Source organism: Castanea sativa, chromosome 12 (genome assembly GCF_040712315.1).
Source record: "Castanea sativa cultivar Marrone di Chiusa Pesio chromosome 12, ASM4071231v1".
In the NCBI taxonomy this organism is placed as follows: domain Eukaryota; kingdom Viridiplantae; phylum Streptophyta; class Magnoliopsida; order Fagales; family Fagaceae; genus Castanea; species Castanea sativa.
The window spans coordinates 7,579,079-7,599,946 of record NC_134024.1 but is presented as its reverse complement, the minus strand read 5'-3'; the positions used below and the strand labels follow the sequence as shown (position 1 = coordinate 7,599,946).

The window sequence follows — 20,868 nt, the reverse complement described above, 5'->3', positions numbered from 1 at the left end:
AAACAAAGCACTTTCGATATTATTGATTTGAAATAATGTCTTACACCTAATTATTTCAAATCCATACATTACTAAAATTCAAATCTATCTATAAATTTATCAATAGAAAAAAAAAAAACAATAATATCAGTTCATACTCTATTTAAGTTATGTAATCCAAAAATGTGAATTCCAAATCCTCATCTTTAAATACTTTTAGCCAAACTAACCATACAGGAATTATAATGGACTTTCTCTTTTAACCATTCTTACATTTGCTATGAACTTAAACCCAATCTTTATCTGGGAAACCTTTGTCACTTCCCTCTATAATTATTCCACCAAGGTCAATCCTGCATTTCAAAATTGATTAATCTACATCAGGCAAAACATTATATGGACTAATATGACAATTTTTAGATTTAGTGGATGAAAATAACAATTGACCAAAATTATATGGTGTAAAATGTTTTTTCGCCAATTTTTTTCATGTCATGTACTATGATTTTTTGGCAAATTTAATGGGTTATTAAGCACTAGTAAACAGTAGCTTCTTTATACGTGTTTTTACTGTATTTTCCATCTTATGTTTTGGTTAGAAGTGTTCAACAACTTAGCAAGCATGATATCATAACTACTCAAAACAGTTTTTTTTTTTTTTTAATTGAAAAATTCTTTCAGTGGTTAAACCAATAAAAATTGTCTTTTATTAAAAAAAACAACAAAAAGAAAAGGGTAGCTAGTTTGGTGGTCTTGTTTGATTTTAATCATTTCAATTGCTGTCAGTGAGTCAAGTTCGATCTCATAGCAAGTAGTCCTCATATCTATCGTCATTGGTGTTGACCTTGACCCAACCCTGTGGTTGGTATTCTTAGAGGTGAGACAGTAGTGTAGACTGTAATGGTTAAATTGCATTGTATAAATGAAGGTCCAATCCGGTTGCTCATTCCCTTAGCCAAAAAATTCCGCTACCTCACTCAGTAGATTTGGGTGGAACCGTGGAAGCCTTGGCAGCTAATAGGGAACTTTGCATTTCTTAGGTAGAGTTCGAAGGAGATGGTCAGAGAGCTGTCACAACTACCAACAACCAGGCACTATCGAAAACTATGTTTGGTCATGTTATTGAAGAGATTTGGATGCTATCCGAGGTTTTTCATAAATATAGCTTCAAACATGTAAAAAGGGAGGGCAACCAACATGCTCGTTCCCTTGTTAGAAAAGCAGTTTTATCTGCAGATCTTGATGTATGGGTAAAAGATCTACCATCTGAACAGGATTATGTATTCCAAACTGATTTAGTTCATTTATAAAATCTTTTTTTACTGGTTTCCTCAACCAAAAAAAAAAAAGGGTCCAATCCAAAACATTGATAGGCATTTTTTTTTTCTTCTTTTATGCTCTTGTGAGAATGACTTCTACCAAATAAATTTTGCATCATGTGAGGTTTTGATACATGAATTCCGCCATATGGCTTATTAAAAGGGACTAAAATGTGTAACAAAGAGGTCTTCCATACTTTACAACGCCTATAGAAGGAAATGAAAACACAGATCTCACTCTGGAAAGATATAAACAAAAACTTGTTACTCTTCACAGGCTCCTCTCTATGAAGTCCCAAATCCGCTCCTCCATATAAATTCGATCCCTATGCCGGCGTGGCATGTGACGTTCGTCTGGAAAAATCAATAATTCATAAGACTTTCCAGCAGCCACAAGTGCATTCACAAGCCTTGCAGTGTGCCTAAAGTGTACATTTTCATCAATCATGCCATGCACAAGTAACAACCTCCCTTTCATCTTGTGCACATGGTGCATCACAGAGCTTTTTTCATAACCTGATGGATTCTCAGAAGGCAATCCCATGTACTTCTCAGTGTAAAATGTATCGTACCCATCCCAGGACGTTACAGGAGCACCAGACACAGCACAACGGAACACGTCAGGAAACCTGGCCAACGTCATAGCTGAGAGATATCCGCCATAGCTCCATCCGTACAACCCAATATGGCCAGCTTTAGCTAGCCCTTGTTTGACAAGCCATTCAGCTCCAGTCAGCTGATCATCAGCATCAATCTGACCAGCCTTGTATTTTAGAGAGCCCTCAAACTTCAGTCCACGTCGTGCAGTTCCTCTATTGTCCATCTGTAAACAGTAAAATAATTGTAACGAAGAATTTTTCATTTTTGGAAAATAAGTGGCATGATGATGATAAAATCTATTAGAGAAGTAGGCAGGAGACAGTTTTTATCCATATGCTTGACACTTCAAAACACTTCAGGAATGGGACAGGTAATCAGACCAGGGGTAGAATAACAAAACCTAATCTAACCGAAATTTCATACTTTTTATACATAGATGCAGTACCCATGTCTCGTAAACATAATAGCAACGTCCACCGTGTTACCATGAACCCCACCTAACAAAGGGACTAACAAAATATGAGCACTCATCGTTTAGCCATGCCCCAATATTCGAAGATATGGGGGTTGGATGAAGTTATCACCTAAGCATGCTGCATGCACCATAACCAATACAATATCTTCATCCATCTAATATACATCACCGATTCAAATTTTTTTTTTAATTAAAAAAAAGGGGGTTCCATCAAGCATAGGCTTCCTGTGTGTCAGCAACATAATTGAGTAAATTGATAGCGTAACTTGTACATATGTTATAGCCAGGTAACCAATTGGACAATGATCGTACGTATGTGCATGTACACTACAGCCTTGCATAACCAGGGTGTGTTTAATTCTAATTAAGTAGTTGTTAGAAAAGAAGTCTAAGTCAAAATGTTCAACTAAGCCATAATCCTAACTATTTGAGAGCAGTTCTATGTATCCCACATATCAACTAATTTGATTCAGTTAAATGTGTCCTTTTTTGTCCTTTTATCCTTTCTAAGATCAAACACTCTGCTACACTCCTATTTATCATATCCTTTTTCACTATTTCTAGAAGTATTATAAATGAAATATCACGTAAACAAAACATAAGTTTTTACAGAAGATACTGACCTTCCAAACTAATATGCCCTGGCTTCGTAGAAACTGTGCTTTCATGTCAACAGTATTTATCCAAGAATCAGAAACAAGCTGTACACTTGGACCACCATACACATTAATCAAGGTTTTGTAAGGTGGAGGGCCAAATCTTGTTACATCAGGCTTATATAAAGCCCCATACAATGTAGCCCCATCATCTGCCTGTATTTTAACTATCTCTGGAGGTTCAAGTTGAAGCCGTTTGAATCTTGGAATGGTAAATGGCTGTTCATACAGAGGTGTGATTATGCTTCCATCTTCCAAAGAGCAAATTAAAACCCTAGGGGGAGAATTAAGAGAATCATGGATATCCACAAAAGTCCGCATATGATGATCAAGCACAACCACATGTTTTCCCTTACTATGAGTCAATCTCACTGGTAGCTCCGGGGGGTTGTTTCCATATGGGAATAGTTTAGCACGGTAAAGGTTAGATTCCAAAGGCCCATCTAAAGTGCCAGTGAAATACACAAACCCTGCAGCCTCATTTACACCAGCAATTTGCTCAACCATCCAGTCACCTTCAGTGAGAGGTCCTAAGCATGTTGCATTTGCATCATACAGATAAAGATGTCTAAATCCTGTTTTTTCACTTGCCCAGATAAATCCCCCAGAAAATCTGGTGACTCCTTTGTCCAGAGGTGTGAAGCAGTCATGTAAACTAACCCATGTACCTACTTCTTCTACCAATATGGTTTTCCTTTGGCCTGTTTTGATATCAAACTTAAGGATCTTGAGCTTGGAGTGAGACCTGTTCAAAATCTGAGCTGTGAGATTATGTCCTAGCATCCAGTGGACTCTAGCCAAATATTCTTCCTCGTTGTTTGCCTGATCCGATCCCCCACAGAGAAGATCCATCCAAGTAATAGGACCTCCAGCAGCAGAAACCACTCCAAGGCGAACTTTAACATTTGTAGCTCCAGCAAAAGGATAAGCATGGTCTTCCTGTGCATCTGAGCCAACTGAGCTTTTACCTTGGTGCATAATTCTGAAAAGAGGTACCTCGGAAGAATCAACTTGTGTGAATGCAATGAATTTGCTGTCTAATGACCACCAGTACCCAGTCTTCCTATCCATTTCCTCCTGCAGTCAGCAATATTTTCTCAAAATTGTTATCATTTAAAAAATTTTAAATAAATAAAATCTTAAAAGTACCAATAAATAAACAATGGTGGTTTTCTGAATCGCCTTTTTTGCTTCTAAAAGCAATTTTTTTAACATTCGTACACTCAAAGCAGGAATTAATTACAAGAAGCAAAACCAAACAGTTGCCTGACTTTGTATATGCACAAAGAGGGGAAGATGAAAGAATGAATTCTCACCTGAGCTATATATTCAGCAAGGCCATGAGTCTGCAGTACACAAAAATATGGTGTCATAATTAACCAAAAAAAAAGGAAAAAGAATGTCAAGAGATTAGAAATTTAACCTGTTCAATCTACCACAAGTTGGAGAAAAAATAGAATTTAGAAAGTCATTAGAAAACCAAACAATTGGCAACACAATAACCAAAAGCCCGTTGCACTGGTTTGGCAATTTGATGCTTCGCAGTTTCGAAACTTACAATTCTGACTTTAGTCTCACAACCTTGAAAAGAGTAGTAATTTCAAAAGAAAGTGGAGTTGTAAAAATGATAGAAAAGAAAAAAAAAAGGGGGGGGGGGGGGAAATGAAGAAAAAAAGAATTAAATGGCAAAGATCTGAAAGAGGATCCAGCCTTAAGAAGGTGGAACTAGATACATAAAGCTGACCCAAAGTTATTGGGAGCTAATGCTCCCTGGGTTAAATTAAGTAAAGGCTGAAATAGACTCCTATGTTTCAGTTATCCAACCTTAAATGGCTCACTAGCAAAAACCAGTTCAGAACATTAATAGTGAGATTAAGGCAGACAGATCAGTTGTACACAAACAAAGAATTCAATGTAAAAATTTATGCATTACTTCACAGAAATTATGGAGTTTTTGATAGCATCTAGTATCAATGATATCATAAAAATTTAAACCTGCATTGTACATACCAAAGAATTTCCATTGGCACCATATGTCAACTGTTTCGATTCATTGTTCAAGAGATTGAGAACATGCAACTCTGAATCTCTTACATAAGCGACCATTGTGCCATCTGGGGATAGATGTGGATCAATAATTGGAGAACACGGTACACTTGGAAGCTTGAGCTCTGGATTTGAACGAGAAAAATCCTGCAAATAAATCTGTCCATAGATAGAATACCAAATCATCAGTGGAAACCATATCATTTCAAGTTCACAGTGCAAGTAAGAAATAGAAAATAGAAAGAGTTAATATCTATCAATTAGCCCCAAAACATAGATATTGAATACATCCCACAATGTTATAACAGAAGTGACAAGGTGGTAAAAGTTCGAGAGGCAATGATTGTGTTGATGGCATTATTAATAGTTAGAAACATTTTAACCACTAGAAATACATAAGAGAAATTCAGTTTATAATAAAACAGAACATGTCCACAGGTTTAATTATCTGATGAAATTTGTATAAAAAAAAAAAAAAATTATCTGATGAAATGCAGGGTAAGTATCAGTTGTGTTCCAACTAACAGTGATAATATGTATATAACAGAAACTCCAAATATCTAATTGTCAGTATTAGCTCCAACTATCTATTCATATACGATTGGTTAAAAAAATTTACATCAGCTGCCCACCTAATGCAACTCAAGTCTCAAGGATCAAAACATATGCAGTATAGGCTAATGTGTTTACAAAAAATCCATTTTCCATCCATAAAATTCTAACATATTCTGATGGAGAACCCAAGAAATGAAACATGGTGGCGGAAAGTCCACGTTATTTAAATTGTGAACAGTAAATTAAGTATTTTAGAATAGGAGCTGAAAACTGTGATGAAGGTCAAATAGCTGAAGATTGTTATATAGTTATATTAGAGGTAGTATTGAAGGAGTTGATGGTGGTGATGACGCTGAAAAGGGGGACAACAGCAGAGATGGTTTTGGTCATGGAGTTAAAATCAGGATGTGGAAATGGTCGGATAATTTCAAAAGTGGAGGTGGTGACAGTAGGGGCATTAAAGGAGGTTGTGATGGAGGTGGTTGTGTTACTATATGGTGGCAGCAACAAAATTATGGCATGGAGAAAATATTGTGACGATGCCATGATGAGGTCCAAGAGATCCATTAAAACCCCCCTCCTAATCCACCAAACAAAAAACCCTACCCACAATGAAAATGTGAACCTAAAACACATTTTTCTTGCGTCAATTCTAATTTCCAACTAATTAATGGTCATAGCCATACATTTGTTATAAAACGAGAAATGAAACCAAAGAACCTATCCTCTTGAATCTAAAATATTAACAGTACAACAAACCCTTTTAATACCAAAAAGATATTCTCAGTCTAAGAAATTATATCAAAATGTTTTTGCAGAAGAGTGCGGAATTATTCACAAAAGCAAAGAGTAGCACTTATCTTGTAATTCAATACCAACATAATATATAAGATTATTAGTCTAAGGGAAAATGGAACAAACCCCAGTTGGCAAAGGCACCATGATTTCTTTCTTTTTTGTGCTTGTCTTCACCCATTCATATCGTGTTACTCCCAATCCACGCTCCCTCAATCTTTCCCTCCTCAACTTCTCTTCTGGAGATATATTACTCTCATCCAGCCCACCATCGGGGGGACTGAAAAATAATTCTTGTTTTCCGGTCTTGACATCATAAGCAAAAACCCTCCTATTCAAAGTGTGATCAGGGCTATGCAAGTAAGTTATTATGCTATCATCAGGACTGAAACTGATTGAAGTAGGTGCCACATAACCGGGCAACGGGTATTGCACAATCTCTTCAACAGGGAAAAGATTACAGTCATCAATAGTTGCTGTAATGCTTGAGTCTGTCAAAGGCATATTGCAATTAAATGATCTTGAACGCTTCAGAGTCTTCTTCTTGTCCTCATCAACTGATTGCATCACCAATTAACTAAAAAGTGTTGATCAAAAAACTGAAACAGAACCCGAACCTAATTAATGATAAATTAATCAAACAAAATGTGATGACTTTTCATTGGAACCCAAAAAAGACATACAATTTATTTTTTTATATAAGATAGAATTTCTACTCTAGCCTAATTTAAGTATATATGTATGTAAAACTCCCTCTTGGAAGTTTGAACCCCAACCCTTATCCCCACATCCCACAAACATTTAAACTTGTGGAGTGACAACCGCATCAAGGGTGTGCGGTGATCACAAACTGTACATTAATAACAAAAGCGTTTAATAACAGATATGATATCCTAGATTCTACACCATATGGGGCTTAGATTCTTCATTAAATGCAGCTCCCCCAAAAAAGAAATATAAATAACTGAGACTAAAAGGTTATACTTTATACAATAAATTCATATAGCATAAACAGTAAAATCTAAGAGTGAAATCAGAACATTTTTATTATTAAAGAAAAAAAGAGAGCTTTTTGCACTGTTTTCTAGCAATCAAAAACAGAGGTTAGCAATTCAACATAAAAACTAAAACCCATCTCAAATAAGCACATAAAAACTTAATTCTAGTGGTCAAAAGTTTTCCTACATTTTCTCAACAACCAAACACAGTAAAATCAATGCATAAACATTAACCAGAACATCATTTTCAAATAGCTCTAAAATCTAAGAGTGAAATCAGAACATTTTTATTATTTAAAAAAAAAAAAAAAGCTTTTCGCACTGTTTTCTAGCAATCAAAAACAAAGGCTAGCAGTTCAACATAAAAACTAAAACCCATCTCAAATAAGCACATAAAAACTTAATTCTAGTGGTCAAAAGTTTTCCTACATTTTCTCAACAACCAAACACAGTAAAATCAATGCATAATCATTAACTAGAACATAATTTTCAAATAGCTCTAACCTACTAAGAAACCCCACGAATCAGCACTCTGACAAAGTTCTCGGAAATTGTCAGCTGGATCCGATCACAAAATACGAACCTGCACCGAACCCACACTTTTGTATTGTCCATAAAAACCAAAAAAAAAAAAATACTAATAAGTAAAAAAAGAAAACTTGAAAAAACTTTTTTTTTTTTTTTTTCTCTCTTTTTAATGTTAAAAACGAGAATTTGATTTGACTCAAAACCTTGGAAAGAGCTGAAAAGGATCGTCCATGAAAGTGAAGAGACAGTTAAACGTAATATCGGATTTTGGATTCCTCGGAAAAAAAAGAAAGAACTGTTCTTGATTGAGGATTCGGAATCGGATTCTTAGGATTTAGGAAATTGGAGTTTCTATGTTTGTGTGTGTGTGAGAGAGAGAGAGAAAGATCTGTGTGTTTTGGGTTTTGTTGGACTTCTATAATTACTACTATAATGTTTTCGTGGACAACCTGAAATGCGTGGAATAAGATGAAACCTCCAAATGGCTAGTAGATGAGTACTGTTTTTCAATTTATCTGTTAAATATATATATATATATATATATATATATATAAATATAAATGTAATATCTGTTCTGAATTTGGAAAATGCCATTTTGGGTTTTGTATTGAATTGCTTCTTATGATATTACTCCTGCCGGTCTAAGAATATATCTCATGAAACGGTATCATGTAATGTAGAATTCACGCATGTTGTGAGAAATATGTTTTAGCAAATCATCTCTTCAGATAGTTTTTCTTTTGATTCATAATTTTATTATTTGCACTATGCATAGAGATTATCAGGTCATGCATGTGTATAATGAATTTGTTGTTCATGTTTACATGAAGAGTAATGTTGTGAGCATAACATTCTTTACAGTAATTTCACAGCAAAATCAGTATAGTAAGTTGTTATTAGCTCTTATCTTGGTGCCTCTTTGACATTATTTTTTTTTATCTACTATTAATAGCTTGCCAAGCTTTATTAAGAAAATGATATGTTTGTAACTTTCTTTTTATATGATGAATTTCTATATTTGCTAATTGTGTAATATCCAATCTACATGCAATGTATCAATTAATCAAGTTTATTCTATCTTAACATTCCTTAGAGTTTGTTGAATTAAGTGTCAATCCTAGTTCTAACTTAAAAAAAAAAAAAAAAAAAAAAAAGTGTCAATCCTATGGGTCCATTTGTTCTTTGCCTTTCTCATTATTTTGTGTCTCAAGCATTAAATTCCAAGGGGTTGTCCACTTGTCCTAACGCAACAAATATATTTTTTCCACTTGCTTTTCTATCTTAGCAATAAATTTTGCATAATCTCACTTGAAATTTTTGTTGGCTGAATTTCTAACAAGAACACTAACACCGTTAGATAGAAAACTTTACTTAGATTCCCATAAATAAAAAAAACTTTAGTGAGAAACTTGGTCAACTAAATTACTAACAAAAATCAAACTAAAATACAACAAATATATATTTCCACTTTCTTTTCTATTGTTTCTTTTACTCTATCTCTTATAAAGAAATAATAATACTCTCTACTTTTTAAGTAGTAACATGTTAGTGTATGAAAGTAACAAGTGATCACACCGTAAAATGCTGCACATACTCATGCAATAATCCCCCACTTTGTGGATAGTGTTCTTTCACCAATTTATAATCGGGAATAAGTTTAATGTTAAGTTAATGTCTTTTGGATAAACTTATCTTTTCACAAAGAGACTGTGTTACCAAAGGACTTGAAAGAGTCTATGAATATAAGAACTCATCATTCATTCGGTACATTAGATTATTCTATCTCTGTTGTCGTGTTGGTGATTTCCACTCTAACAGGATTACCATCCATTCCATTGGGACCAACATAACAAACTTGTATTACAACTTTACTTGGATATACAAAATATCAAACAATTCCTTACTATATTGTAATAGACATTTTCATGGGAACACGAAAGCCACCATTGATGATGGTAGTAACGAGTGTTGACAAATGATGATGAGAGAAAGTTTGGTTCATCCAAAGGGAGAGAAGAGAATGGAAACTTGGGGACCAACAAAGCCATTAGGAACATCATCGATGGTAGTAAAAAAAAGGGAAAAAATAGAAAAACATATTAATAATAATAAAAAAGAGTTATATATTTTTCCCCTCATTATGGAATGCTTTGAAAAATTGAAATTTTGTCGCTTAATTGAGGTAGTACTTACCGGTCCCTCAACAGTGTTTTGTCAAAATGCCTTAATTGAAAGATTATATAACAGATACAAATTTTAAAACTTTAAAAGACTATCTTTTTTTTTTTTTTGAGAAAATAAAAGGACAATATCTAAAATTACCATCTCAAATATGTAATTCCAAATTTAGTAAATTAAAAAAAATTGATGATGCCATTTTGGCCCAAAGAATCTAGCCAACATTTCAATAAATTAAAAAACACAATCAATTTCATAATTACTAAGATAGTAATTTGTAATTAGTGTACAGTAGAAATAGTATCAATGATGATTTCTTGTGAAAATAATGTATTACAAAATCGCGATCCACCACCTCGACTAGTTATGAAAAAACTTGTAAAATTGTGTGCTTGTATGATTGCTGTTTTCGTTGAAGGATGCACTTTAGTAAAAAGGAAATATTAATAAGCATCATGCAGTGCTTGTTAACGTTTCTTTTGTTAAATTTTACTTTAATAAAATTAAAAAAAAAATTGCCAAAAGAAATAAAAAAAAATTACTAAAAATTCAAAAACTGCTAAAAACTAAAAAAATTACCCAAAAAATTACTCAAAAGTATATTGTTGTGACTTCAGTTACTTTTTTGTTTTTCTGAACAGAAAAATTCCCACAAAGAGGAATCTGAAAAAATAAAATAAATAAAGTACAAAAGAAGACAAAGGAGCAGAATCCTCAGTATCTCAGAAGCAACCAAGGTTCCTAAGCTGATTTGCTGTCCGTACGCGCCACGTGTTTACTCTAAAAGCTACATGACTTTTTGTCCCTTCACATGGTCCATTGATTGAGACATCCTTGTTTATCCAATGGCCAATAAGGAGCTGCCAAGTTTATTGATCAATGTACAAGAAATTGACTCACTCGCATTTGATTGGTTCACTTCTTCTTTTTTCTCAATGGCATCCTTTTTCTTTTATTTAGCTGATAGTTGGATAAGTATAAAACGTCGGTGTAAATCTCACTTTATTTATTTTTTTTGTGACTATCTCTTTTTTTCTATACCACTTACATTATTTGAGATTTTTCCCCCTCAAAAATTTATCTTTTAAATTGTTTTTCTTTTGTGTGTTTTAAGGCAAATACTAATAAATTATTTTAGGAAAATTTTAGCACAACTTTTCTGAAAAATGTAAAAACTCTTTAAAAATTAATTATTTTTTCTCATAAAAAATATTTTAAAAATATTTATAAAACCAATACTCTTAGAATATTTGTTAACTTTTCCCTTTAACAACTATAATTTCTCAAAAGTATTTACAAAATTTGTAATAATCTAATGGAAATTGTGTTTGTGGACTCACTTTTTTATTTATTTATTGTTAATGGTAAGTAAAAAAATGATTTCTTGGTGAGTCCAAATAATAACCAGTAAAAATTAGTCAATTCAATTATTTGAAAAACATAGTCATATTTTATTTTGTTCGTAGCATTGTTCTTTGCCCACCAGAGGAGGAAGAGATTCCTCCTTAAAAGAGGCTGACTAAGAGAAAGTATATATCAATCTTTCGCAGCCCGATCACAAGGTTTGCACAATCCTGGTCCACAGAGAGAGAGAGAGAGAGAGAGAGAGAGAGAGATGCCACATGATAAGTTTGATGAAATTGTTGGTTGCTTAATCCCATGTCAATTTTCAACACTTATCACAGACAAAGTTAAAGAACACGGAGCTCTCTAATGGTCCGTTTGAATTGAGGAGAGGGAGGGTGAGTAGAGTAGAGTAGAGTAGATTTAGCACAAAATTAGTTTATTTTTAGCCAACTTTACTCTACTCTCCTCTACTCCCCTTCCTTCCCCCTTCCATCCAAACAAGCCATAACTATTCTTAGTTCTTACTTTATTTAGTTTAGTTTTGAATCACTTTTAGATCTCCCTTTCGGCCTACAGACAGCAAAACCTATTTAAATATTTAACTAGTGTAATGCAGCATTACACTGCTGCATTACAGAAACGACATCTTACACTCTTTATGTCCAGCCAAACCAGCTGAAATAACACATGAGGGATCTCTCTCTCTCTCTCTCTCTCTCTCTCTCTGAAAAGGAATAGAGTTATGCATGGTGAATATGTGAGTTCTTATTATATGGATTCAATGAGTGGTAGTTTTGTGCTGATACGTTTTGTATACCATTCTAAATAATTTTGAATAACTTTATTGAAATATTTATGTCCCTTTAAGAAACTTGATTTAACTCGCATTAACCTCTCACTGGTCATAGTTAGCAATTTGCAGCATGGAATACATACAATATGAAATACATTTATCTCTATTCAGTTTACAGTTTATTTAAAAACTTTCGATATAGAATTAGAAATGAAACCTATATACAAATTATTGGTACCAGCCCGCATTCCGTGAACATGTATTTGAAGATAGCAAAGATAATGTGCAGCCTGGGGAGCGAGTCTTTGTTTGTTTGCTATGCTTCTTGGAGTTCCAGACTCCTCAGTTCTTCGACTGTGGTTAGAGATTATATCCTCCAAAGTCCACATTCCATCACATAAAATGAAGTTCAAAAGATTACTCGGTCATGGGTCATGAGATAGTTGATATATTCCTCTTTATGGAATTCCAAGTCATAATTCTGATTCTTCAACTTCAGTAGTAACAACAAAGCTGGGAAATGATAGTGTTATATCCCTGGAAAGTAGGAAAAAAAAAAATTGGCGTGTCAAGGATTTAACGCCAGTAAGCTGATTGTATATAATAAATTAATAACACTAGTATAAATTTAGAAATCCCAACCAAATGGCTGAGGCAAGCAAAGTTAACTTGGTAGTCATAACAAGAACATGCAAATTCTGGGGTGATCTGGATATTGAGAATATTATGAACTTATTACTCACTTTAAATACGGTAGAGTCATGTTCTTTATCAGAGAAGGATTTTTCAAAACAAACTCCTTCCACTCTTCTTGATCAATTCTTCCATCACCTTTTGCATCTGCTTCATTATAAGTCTATAGGAAAGAGTTTAGAATATATACTTTGAAGTTTTGAATGAGCATGAAAAACTGGATGAAAAGGTAAGAGAAATCTGTACCTTATCCACAATTACTTCAATAACATCATCTGTAAGTAACAAATCTGATTCATGCAAAAGTGCCAAGACCATTTCCTTCAACTGTCAAATAATTTAGTATTGTAAGCTTAGGTTGCTCAAGTTAGATTTAGAAACACATCTTTACCACCATCAACCTTGAAATTTTCACTGCATATTCCTTAATCAATGACATGCATAAGGTAATAGTCAATGAAACAATGGCCAAAGACTAAATCTAAATAGTGGCGGTTTGTAATACAAGTCCTTTTAAATAGGTTTGTTAGCTCAAATTAATAGCTATATGTATAAGCCTCACAGTGTAGAAGAAATTTCAGTAATCTGTAAAAAATGAAGTAAATTTATAGAAACTGGAATTTTCAGGATTGATATGTGATGAGAAGGAAATCAATTGGCAATACTCACCTCCTCTCTCTCAATATATCCAGTTTGCCTCAGGTCATATAATTTAAAAGCAACTGCAAAAAAATTCCACCTTTTTAGTAGATGCTAATGTGCTTTGTAGAATGTCTGAACAATATTGTGGTGAAAAGAGATACATTACTTGGTATAACTATTCCTGTTTAACTTACAGCAGAAATTTGAGAATTGAAAAAACCATGATTATATATATTTTATTGAAAAACTAGTCTTACATGCAATTTTGTCTTCTACAGATGCATTTGGATGAAAGACACCCAATGATCTAACAAATTCTCCAAACTCAATAACCCCATTGTGCTTCATGTCAAACAAATCGAAAACCTACAAGAAAACACCAGGTTGATATATTTAGAAAGAAGACAATAACAAGTGCAGACTTTTACATTTGTCCAAAATAAAGTTGAATTTTCATATCCGGATGACAAAAAGGGTGAAGAAGCTACAATGTTATAGCACCATTAGCAATTTACAATCACAATAATATCAGCCTTTGCTACTTCCTTATAAAGTTAACATCTACCAAGCAGCAATATTTTAGTTCCAAATAATTCAGTATATATTATTTTTTTTCTCAGCACTAGTAATAGCTCGTCATATCAGCAGCACAGGGATGAAATCAAAGATCATGGAACTAGAGATGAGGAGTGAGCATCACATACCCTGTCCGCAAAGAGATTTCTTTTATTTCTGTTCCTGAAGAGTGCAAGCTGGAATTCTTCCTGCAGACAAGATAACTTAGTAATTATTATTTTGGAGAAAGTTAACAACTAAAACCATCAGAGTAACTAGATATTGAATTTGTTGGAGCTATAACAATATACCCCTAACACAAATTGGATTGTTACAAGTTGCCTTTGCAAATCCCCACCTTGTGAATGAGCCCATCATCAATTATTGAACTGCTCAATTTTTTAAAAAGTTCATATAAGGCCTCTACTTCATTGACAGTAACTGCAAAGAGAAAAATTAAAGAAATTAATATATATATATATATATATATATTTTTTAAATCCAGAAATCCAACTATTAATTTTGGGTGATATGCAAATCATGACACTGAGGAGTCAGCAGGTATGGTCATTTCTTTAGCAGCATGCATGATGGATTGAAACTGAAACAACTTCATATAGCTGAAACCAGACCTGGAACGCCCTTGTCTTTCTAACCTAATGCTCCTAATCATGCCATAAATGACTCAAATGCTCCTTTTTCACCATGTAATGCGTAACTCTTATTATTATATTGGATCTGATTTGGGCATCTTGATTGTTTAACCTGACATTTCTCTCTGAATTTGAGCGAAACTACAGTGTAGCGCCTATTCATTGTATCAATTATCTAAGTCAATTTTCAGTACATGAGATTTCCAGCACATGAGGTATGCCAAACCTTGAACCATTTCTATGTATTAACTCTCTACCTTTAAAAAAAAAAAAAAAAAAAAAAGCTAGGTCAAATGTATGGATGTATTGACCATTAACTAGTAACACAAAAGGTGTTGAGGCCAGACACAGGTTCTTAAGCAAAATTATCTTAAAAATGACCAGGATTGGTTCCAATTATTTGATGTGGAGTATTTGGAAGAAAGGAATGCACACACTTTTGAAGGAAATGAGCTCTCAATGGTGAACCTGAATTTCTTGTTCTTATGATGTTTACGCAAGTGGGAGCAGGCTGCCAGTTCATCTACTTCAACAGATTTCTTAGAATTTATGGATAAGTTGATTTTAGATTTTTTTTTTTTATAATTTTTTCTGGCCCATCCTTTTTATACTGCCCGTGCACTGGGTTCTGCCACTTTTTTCTCTGTTTTTAATGAATTTATTTACTTATAAAAATTGTTCATTACTGAAATTAAGCAGATGCAAACAGCAAGTTGCAAGAGTATACCAAGAAGCATACTCACAAGGTGTTTCAGCAGCAAGAACAATAGGATCCTCATACCCTTGGGGTTGAGCTTTCTTTGAGCAAAAGCAGCCCATTAAACAAACTAGTATAGTTCACTTTCAACTATGTTGAAAATCCACATATTCATGCCAGTGCTACCACTAGGAAAAGTTCCACCTGCCAACATCCAAAAAAATAAAGAACCAGCCAATAATGAACTATCACTTAAAAAACAGTGAACCAAAATTCTATGAAACATTTTGCTGATTTCTATGCTGAGAAGTGCTAGATAATATAATTTGTGGCCTCTGATCACCAAACCATTATGGGCCAGGGTTGCCATTGCCATTAGCATAATGGAAAACACTATAACAATTGAACCCAAACCATCAGAAATAAGGTAGAGAAGTGGATGAGACACATCTGCTTTTGACCAAGAAGAATGCATCCACTTGATGCTTGAAGCAGTGCACAATTCTGGTGACAGTGTGCTAAGTGTCCGAGATTTGGTGAAATGACTTCACAGAGCAACATATTTAAACTGCACTAAACCAGTGTATGCAATGAATGTTCAATTACTTTCAGAACAGTCAATCCATTGATGATCAGTGCATAAGCTAATTAACTTGGTCACAGTGAGCCATGCCTAAGGTGAACAACTGTGTCACATGATTCAACAGCTTGCAGGTTACTGTTTGAGAGAGAGGGAGATGAAATCGGATGGGTAATATAGGTCAGAGTCTAATGCAGGACAAAAGAATTAGCAAAATAGAAATAAGGGAAAAGAAGATAAAACATGACAAATTCTAAGCTTCACCACCTAGAATCTACCCAAAAACCTTAGGCTTCACCACTGCTTGGAGGTGATTCCAAGCACCCTTAGGTGGTGAAACCTAAGGTTTTCAGGCAAATTATAGGTTGTGAAGCTTAGGATTTGTCTTGTTTCATTTTCTTTTCCCTTATTAGAATATCCCAAGCTATTTCTAGAGCCTCTTTTTAATTGGCTTCAAGGATTACATTTACATCCCATAAAATCCTCAACAACATTAAATACCAAATTCAAATTAAAATTCAATAAGTAAAAGTTCAAAATTCAAAAATGAAATCTGGAAAAATAATAAATTCTGAAATTCTATTGCGCTTCTTGCATCAGGGTCGGTCATGCGTTGTTTGCCATTCTGGCAGCAAGACCATATTAAAGACTATTTGGTAATGGTGGGTGGTTTAGATTATGAGATGATGAGAACATAATAATAATTATTTGACAACAAAAAAACGTCAGTCCCCAAACAATAATAATTATTATAGTAAGAATAATAATATAAATATAACAGCAACTACAACAACAATAATAACTAATAATTAACTAGAAACAAACAAACTATTCAGATGATTCAGGGAACAGAATGTTGAGTTAAAACTCTCTCAAAAAAAAGAAAAGAATGTTGAGTTAAAAGGAAGACAAAATTGTCCCTTTATATAACACATCCCATAAACCAGCTCTATCACACAAGAAGTTAACTCTACATATAAGCTATTTGTCACTTTATTAAGTAGCACTTGACATTGTAAATGTTGCATTATATAGTGCACATATATGGCCATTCTTGCTTCTGAAATATCCAGTTTGAATTGAATAGATTATCATCCAGTCCATGAACTGCAGGAGTAGTTCATTTTGTTTCAAATGCAGAGATAGAGACAAATTGACTTCCTGATCAGTTTTGAAAGCATATTCATCAAATACCCATAACTTGGAGATGAAAAATATGTCCTCTTGCTGTTAAACAATTGCAGTTTATGTATGTATGTATGTATTTGGCGAGAATAACCACAAATTTCATAATGATATCAAGTGGCAAAGAAAAAATTTATAGAACTCAATGGGCTAGTCAAAAAAGAAAGGAGACAGTTTTTATGGCCTCATGTGATGTTGACAACCAGAAGCAAATAAAATATTTTCTCAAGCTCAGCCACACATCCATGTGGGACTGAGCAACAACCATGCCTCAAACCACTTGCATTAGATATTAAAATGAATGAATACAATTTTTTTTTTCTCAAGTAATTAATCCCTCAAAACCAGCAAAGCCTATGTAAGCAAAGCTGACCTTCCCTGATCAATCCCAATACATATAAGAGATATTCAAAGCAATCAAGTTCAACAAGCTGTCTACCACACAAATACCAATTTAACAAATAAAGAAACATAATTGAACACCACCTTCACAACCCCACCACCACCCTCAAGATACACACACACCCACATATAACAAATAGAAATATACATAAGGAGTCATTAATAAAGGATCAAACTTGAGTTACAACTTATAATCTGTTGGGTATAAACATGTGTAAGTAGAAGTCTCAGATGGACGCAAAATATAGAACTTGAGGAATTAATATAACATATTTGGACTCGAACCCATAAGCTTAAATTTTTTGGGTTAAGTGTGTCCTTATATGCTAAATTAAGGACTCACATGTGAGTATACAAGTTTAAGCCGCAGTATTACATTAAGGAAAAATAAAGAACGTCCAAAGCCATAGGCTTAATTTTTTCGGTTAAGCAACGTCCCGGATAATAGAAAATCACAATAGTTCATGCTAGATGTAGAACCCCAGAAACAGCAAAGCTCAATTCTGAAATGCTACATTGCTACCTACCTTTTGTTTTTGAGATATTCTATGAAAATATCAGAAATTTTAGAGTAATATGGCTCTTTAAGGAAATCATAAATGTTATAAAAGAAAAAGAAATTATGGTTGGTTGATGGACTGGGTAAAATTTAATTACTTTATCATGAATGAATCAACTACTGACACCTGTTTCTGTTGAAGATCCATAGCCAATCCAAAATTGTGGAACTAAGATGTTGTTGTTGTTGTTGTTGTTGAAATCATAATATTCAGAATTACCATCCAGGAGCCGAACAAGAAAATTGATCAATCATTAAAAAACAAAGAATGAAGGTGAAAGATTAAGTAGTTTGACTTCTGATACAATCCAGAAATCTATATGCCCAGATTGAAATTAGCAATTTTTGGAAACCTCAAACCTTGGAGATTTTCCAATGCTGGGACTCAAGAACAAACCCAAGCAACGAAATCCAGAAGAAAAGACAATAAAAAAGAGAACCCATTTCAGTCAACCAAACAAATGCCTTAAAAAAAGGAAAAAGGAAGATAATTTATATAAGAAGAAGAATAGAGCACACCTCCAAATACATCTACACAGACAAAATGTGTGCATGTGTATGAGAGAGAGAGACAGAGAGAGAGAGAGAGTTTTTACCTGCGAGTATGGATGAAGTAGGGGAAGGCTGAGATTAGTCTCGATTATAATTTATGTGTTTTGTGTGTAGAGAGTGCTTGTCAAAGTTCACTTTCTCGTCTTTCTCAGAACATGAAAATGCAATGCATGTTATAAAGAGAGAGATTTGAACTAGTAGTATTTAATTATTGATTCAGTTTGATTCAGCTGACCCCACTTTAGCTATGAGGCAGTGGGCACTCTGGCATCACTTTTTGTTGATTAATTTACATCTATACTCAGGGCCCCTCACTAGACAAGGCCCAAATTTAGGAGTAATTTTTTTTATTTATTTTGTATATATAAATATTTTTTTTTAAGATTTTAAAATATTTTAGTTTATAGTTTTTTTTTTCACTATAAAGAAGGCTCAAAGAATTAAGTAATGTTAGAGATAGAGATAAGACGAATTTAAATAAATAGGTCTTACAAATAGACGTGTTACTAATCACAAGTAATTCAAATAGGAAAATATTAAAAATACTATAAATTTTACTATATAACTTTTATTTATTTAATTATTTTTATACAAGATAAAAATTCTACTCTAACATAATCTAAGTGTATATGTATAAGAAACTCTCTTCTAGAGACTTAAATATCGACCATTGCCCCCTACACTCCATAAAAACTTATACTTGTGGAGTGATCACTGCACCAAGGGTGCATGGTGGTCTTCATAACTTTTATAATTTGATGTGATAATAAATATAATAGGTAGATTTTAACAAACTATTGAATTTATTTTTGAATAAATATTTGTGATTGGTGATATATCTTTATAATTTTTATGTTGTAAATTTTATAATATTTCTAGTATTTTTGTAAGTCTCATGTCATTGATCACATTCATTACAACACTAGTTTGTAGTAAAATTTATTATAATTTTAGCATTTTCTCAAAAAAAATCATATTAAAAATAAAAAAGAATGGATTTAAAAAAATATTATATAAAATGCTAGTTAAATATTATTTAAGTGACAACATAAATGCTCCATTTAAAAATTTCGCCTTAGGCCTCTAAAATGCTTGGGCCGGCCTGTCTATACTTTCTTGCAAGATAGGTATTTTGATAACATTGTTACAACATTCTCCTAACCAATTTTAACCATCAGTTTGATTTTTTTTGTAATAATTTTATTTAAATAGAATTTAAATTAAAAACAATAATAACTTACTACAAAAATGTAGTAAACATATAATTGGGTTTTTTTTTTGCATAGTTGCATAGATATGACAGCCGTATGTATATATAAATGTATAATTGACTTGAGAGTCGGTCACTGCTTAAAGATTAAAAAACGCTGTCACTGTGGGCCGCAACTTGCTGAGTGAGGAGAGACAAGTCAAGACCCTGGGAAAGAAAGATTAAATTTATGGTGCACGAAAAAATTAGCACATAGGTTAATTTTTTTTTTTTTTTTCCTGATGGTGAGCTACCCACAATACATGGATGACTATTGGGCCTAAAAGTTCATGACTCGATGCCAACAAAATGTTACAGCTGACCCCATCTTTATTCTAGTTTTTTATTTATTAATTTCATCTACATTTTTTATATAGGGTCCAAACAATCTTGCATGTTGCTTATAGTCAGATAGCATTCCTACACGATTGGTTATGAACATTATTAGGAGCATTTGAAAGATTTCACAAATATAAATAGTAGAAGAGCACCACATACTTACGTGTTTCGATAGTAGCTATATGTCCACGAGTAATAGAGGATGAATTCACTATGTTAGAAAGAATTTATCAGGTGTTTACACACCCAATTTATCTAGAACTTTCTTAAACTAATTTGGTAGCACCTTGCTTAAATTAGTTTACTATGAAACTCTATTAAATTTTGAAGGAAGTAGTTTGGAGTGCGCTAAAGGTTCTAGTTTGTGAAGCATGCATGTTGTTGGTGAAGAGAACCATATAGAATAAGTCTAGAGGTTTGAAGTGTTAAATTTTCGATTGTCTCAAAAGTTTATATCTTTTACTTTGATACCATATTAAATTACCGATTATCA

General features: G+C 33.3%; 2 protein-coding genes across 11 annotated transcripts; both read right to left on the bottom strand.

Annotated features, from left to right (window-relative positions):
* Positions 1-1,388: 1,388 nt before the first annotated feature.
* Positions 1,389-8,464, bottom strand: LOC142619377 (uncharacterized). 7 transcript variants are annotated; one of them, XM_075792461.1, is made up of 7 exons: positions 8,155-8,464; positions 7,928-8,022; positions 6,552-7,024; positions 5,040-5,234; positions 4,346-4,375; positions 2,997-4,106; positions 1,389-2,121 (listed from the first exon to the last, which is right to left on the bottom strand). In XM_075792461.1, exons 3-7 carry the CDS (start codon positions 6,990-6,992, stop codon positions 1,570-1,572), a joined length of 2,328 nt encoding a protein of 775 aa, XP_075648576.1. In that variant the 5' UTR covers positions 6,993-7,024; positions 7,928-8,022; positions 8,155-8,464; the 3' UTR covers positions 1,389-1,569. The 7 variants fall into 7 exon arrangements, with proteins under 7 accessions (XP_075648576.1, XP_075648575.1, XP_075648577.1 ...); XM_075792460.1 differs by having other exon boundaries at positions 7,928-8,006; positions 8,155-8,459; XM_075792462.1 differs by having other exon boundaries at positions 6,552-7,002; positions 7,928-8,006; positions 8,155-8,327.
* Positions 8,465-12,289: 3,825 nt separating this feature from the next.
* On the bottom strand, positions 12,290-18,938 carry LOC142618822 (calcineurin B-like protein 4). Of its 4 annotated transcripts, none has more exons than XM_075791853.1 (9): positions 18,832-18,938; positions 15,556-15,713; positions 14,518-14,600; positions 14,309-14,368; positions 13,862-13,970; positions 13,632-13,684; positions 13,209-13,289; positions 13,013-13,125; positions 12,290-12,806 (listed from the first exon to the last, which is right to left on the bottom strand). In XM_075791853.1, the coding sequence occupies exons 2-9, from the start codon at positions 15,629-15,631 to the stop codon at positions 12,743-12,745; spliced, it is 639 nt and encodes a 212-aa protein (XP_075647968.1). In that variant the 5' UTR covers positions 15,632-15,713; positions 18,832-18,938; the 3' UTR covers positions 12,290-12,742. The 4 variants fall into 4 exon arrangements, with proteins under 4 accessions (XP_075647968.1, XP_075647970.1, XP_075647971.1 ...); XM_075791855.1 differs by lacking the exon at positions 18,832-18,938 and adding an exon at positions 18,755-18,775; XM_075791856.1 differs by lacking the exon at positions 18,832-18,938 and adding an exon at positions 18,361-18,744.
* Positions 18,939-20,868: the final 1,930 nt, after the last annotated feature.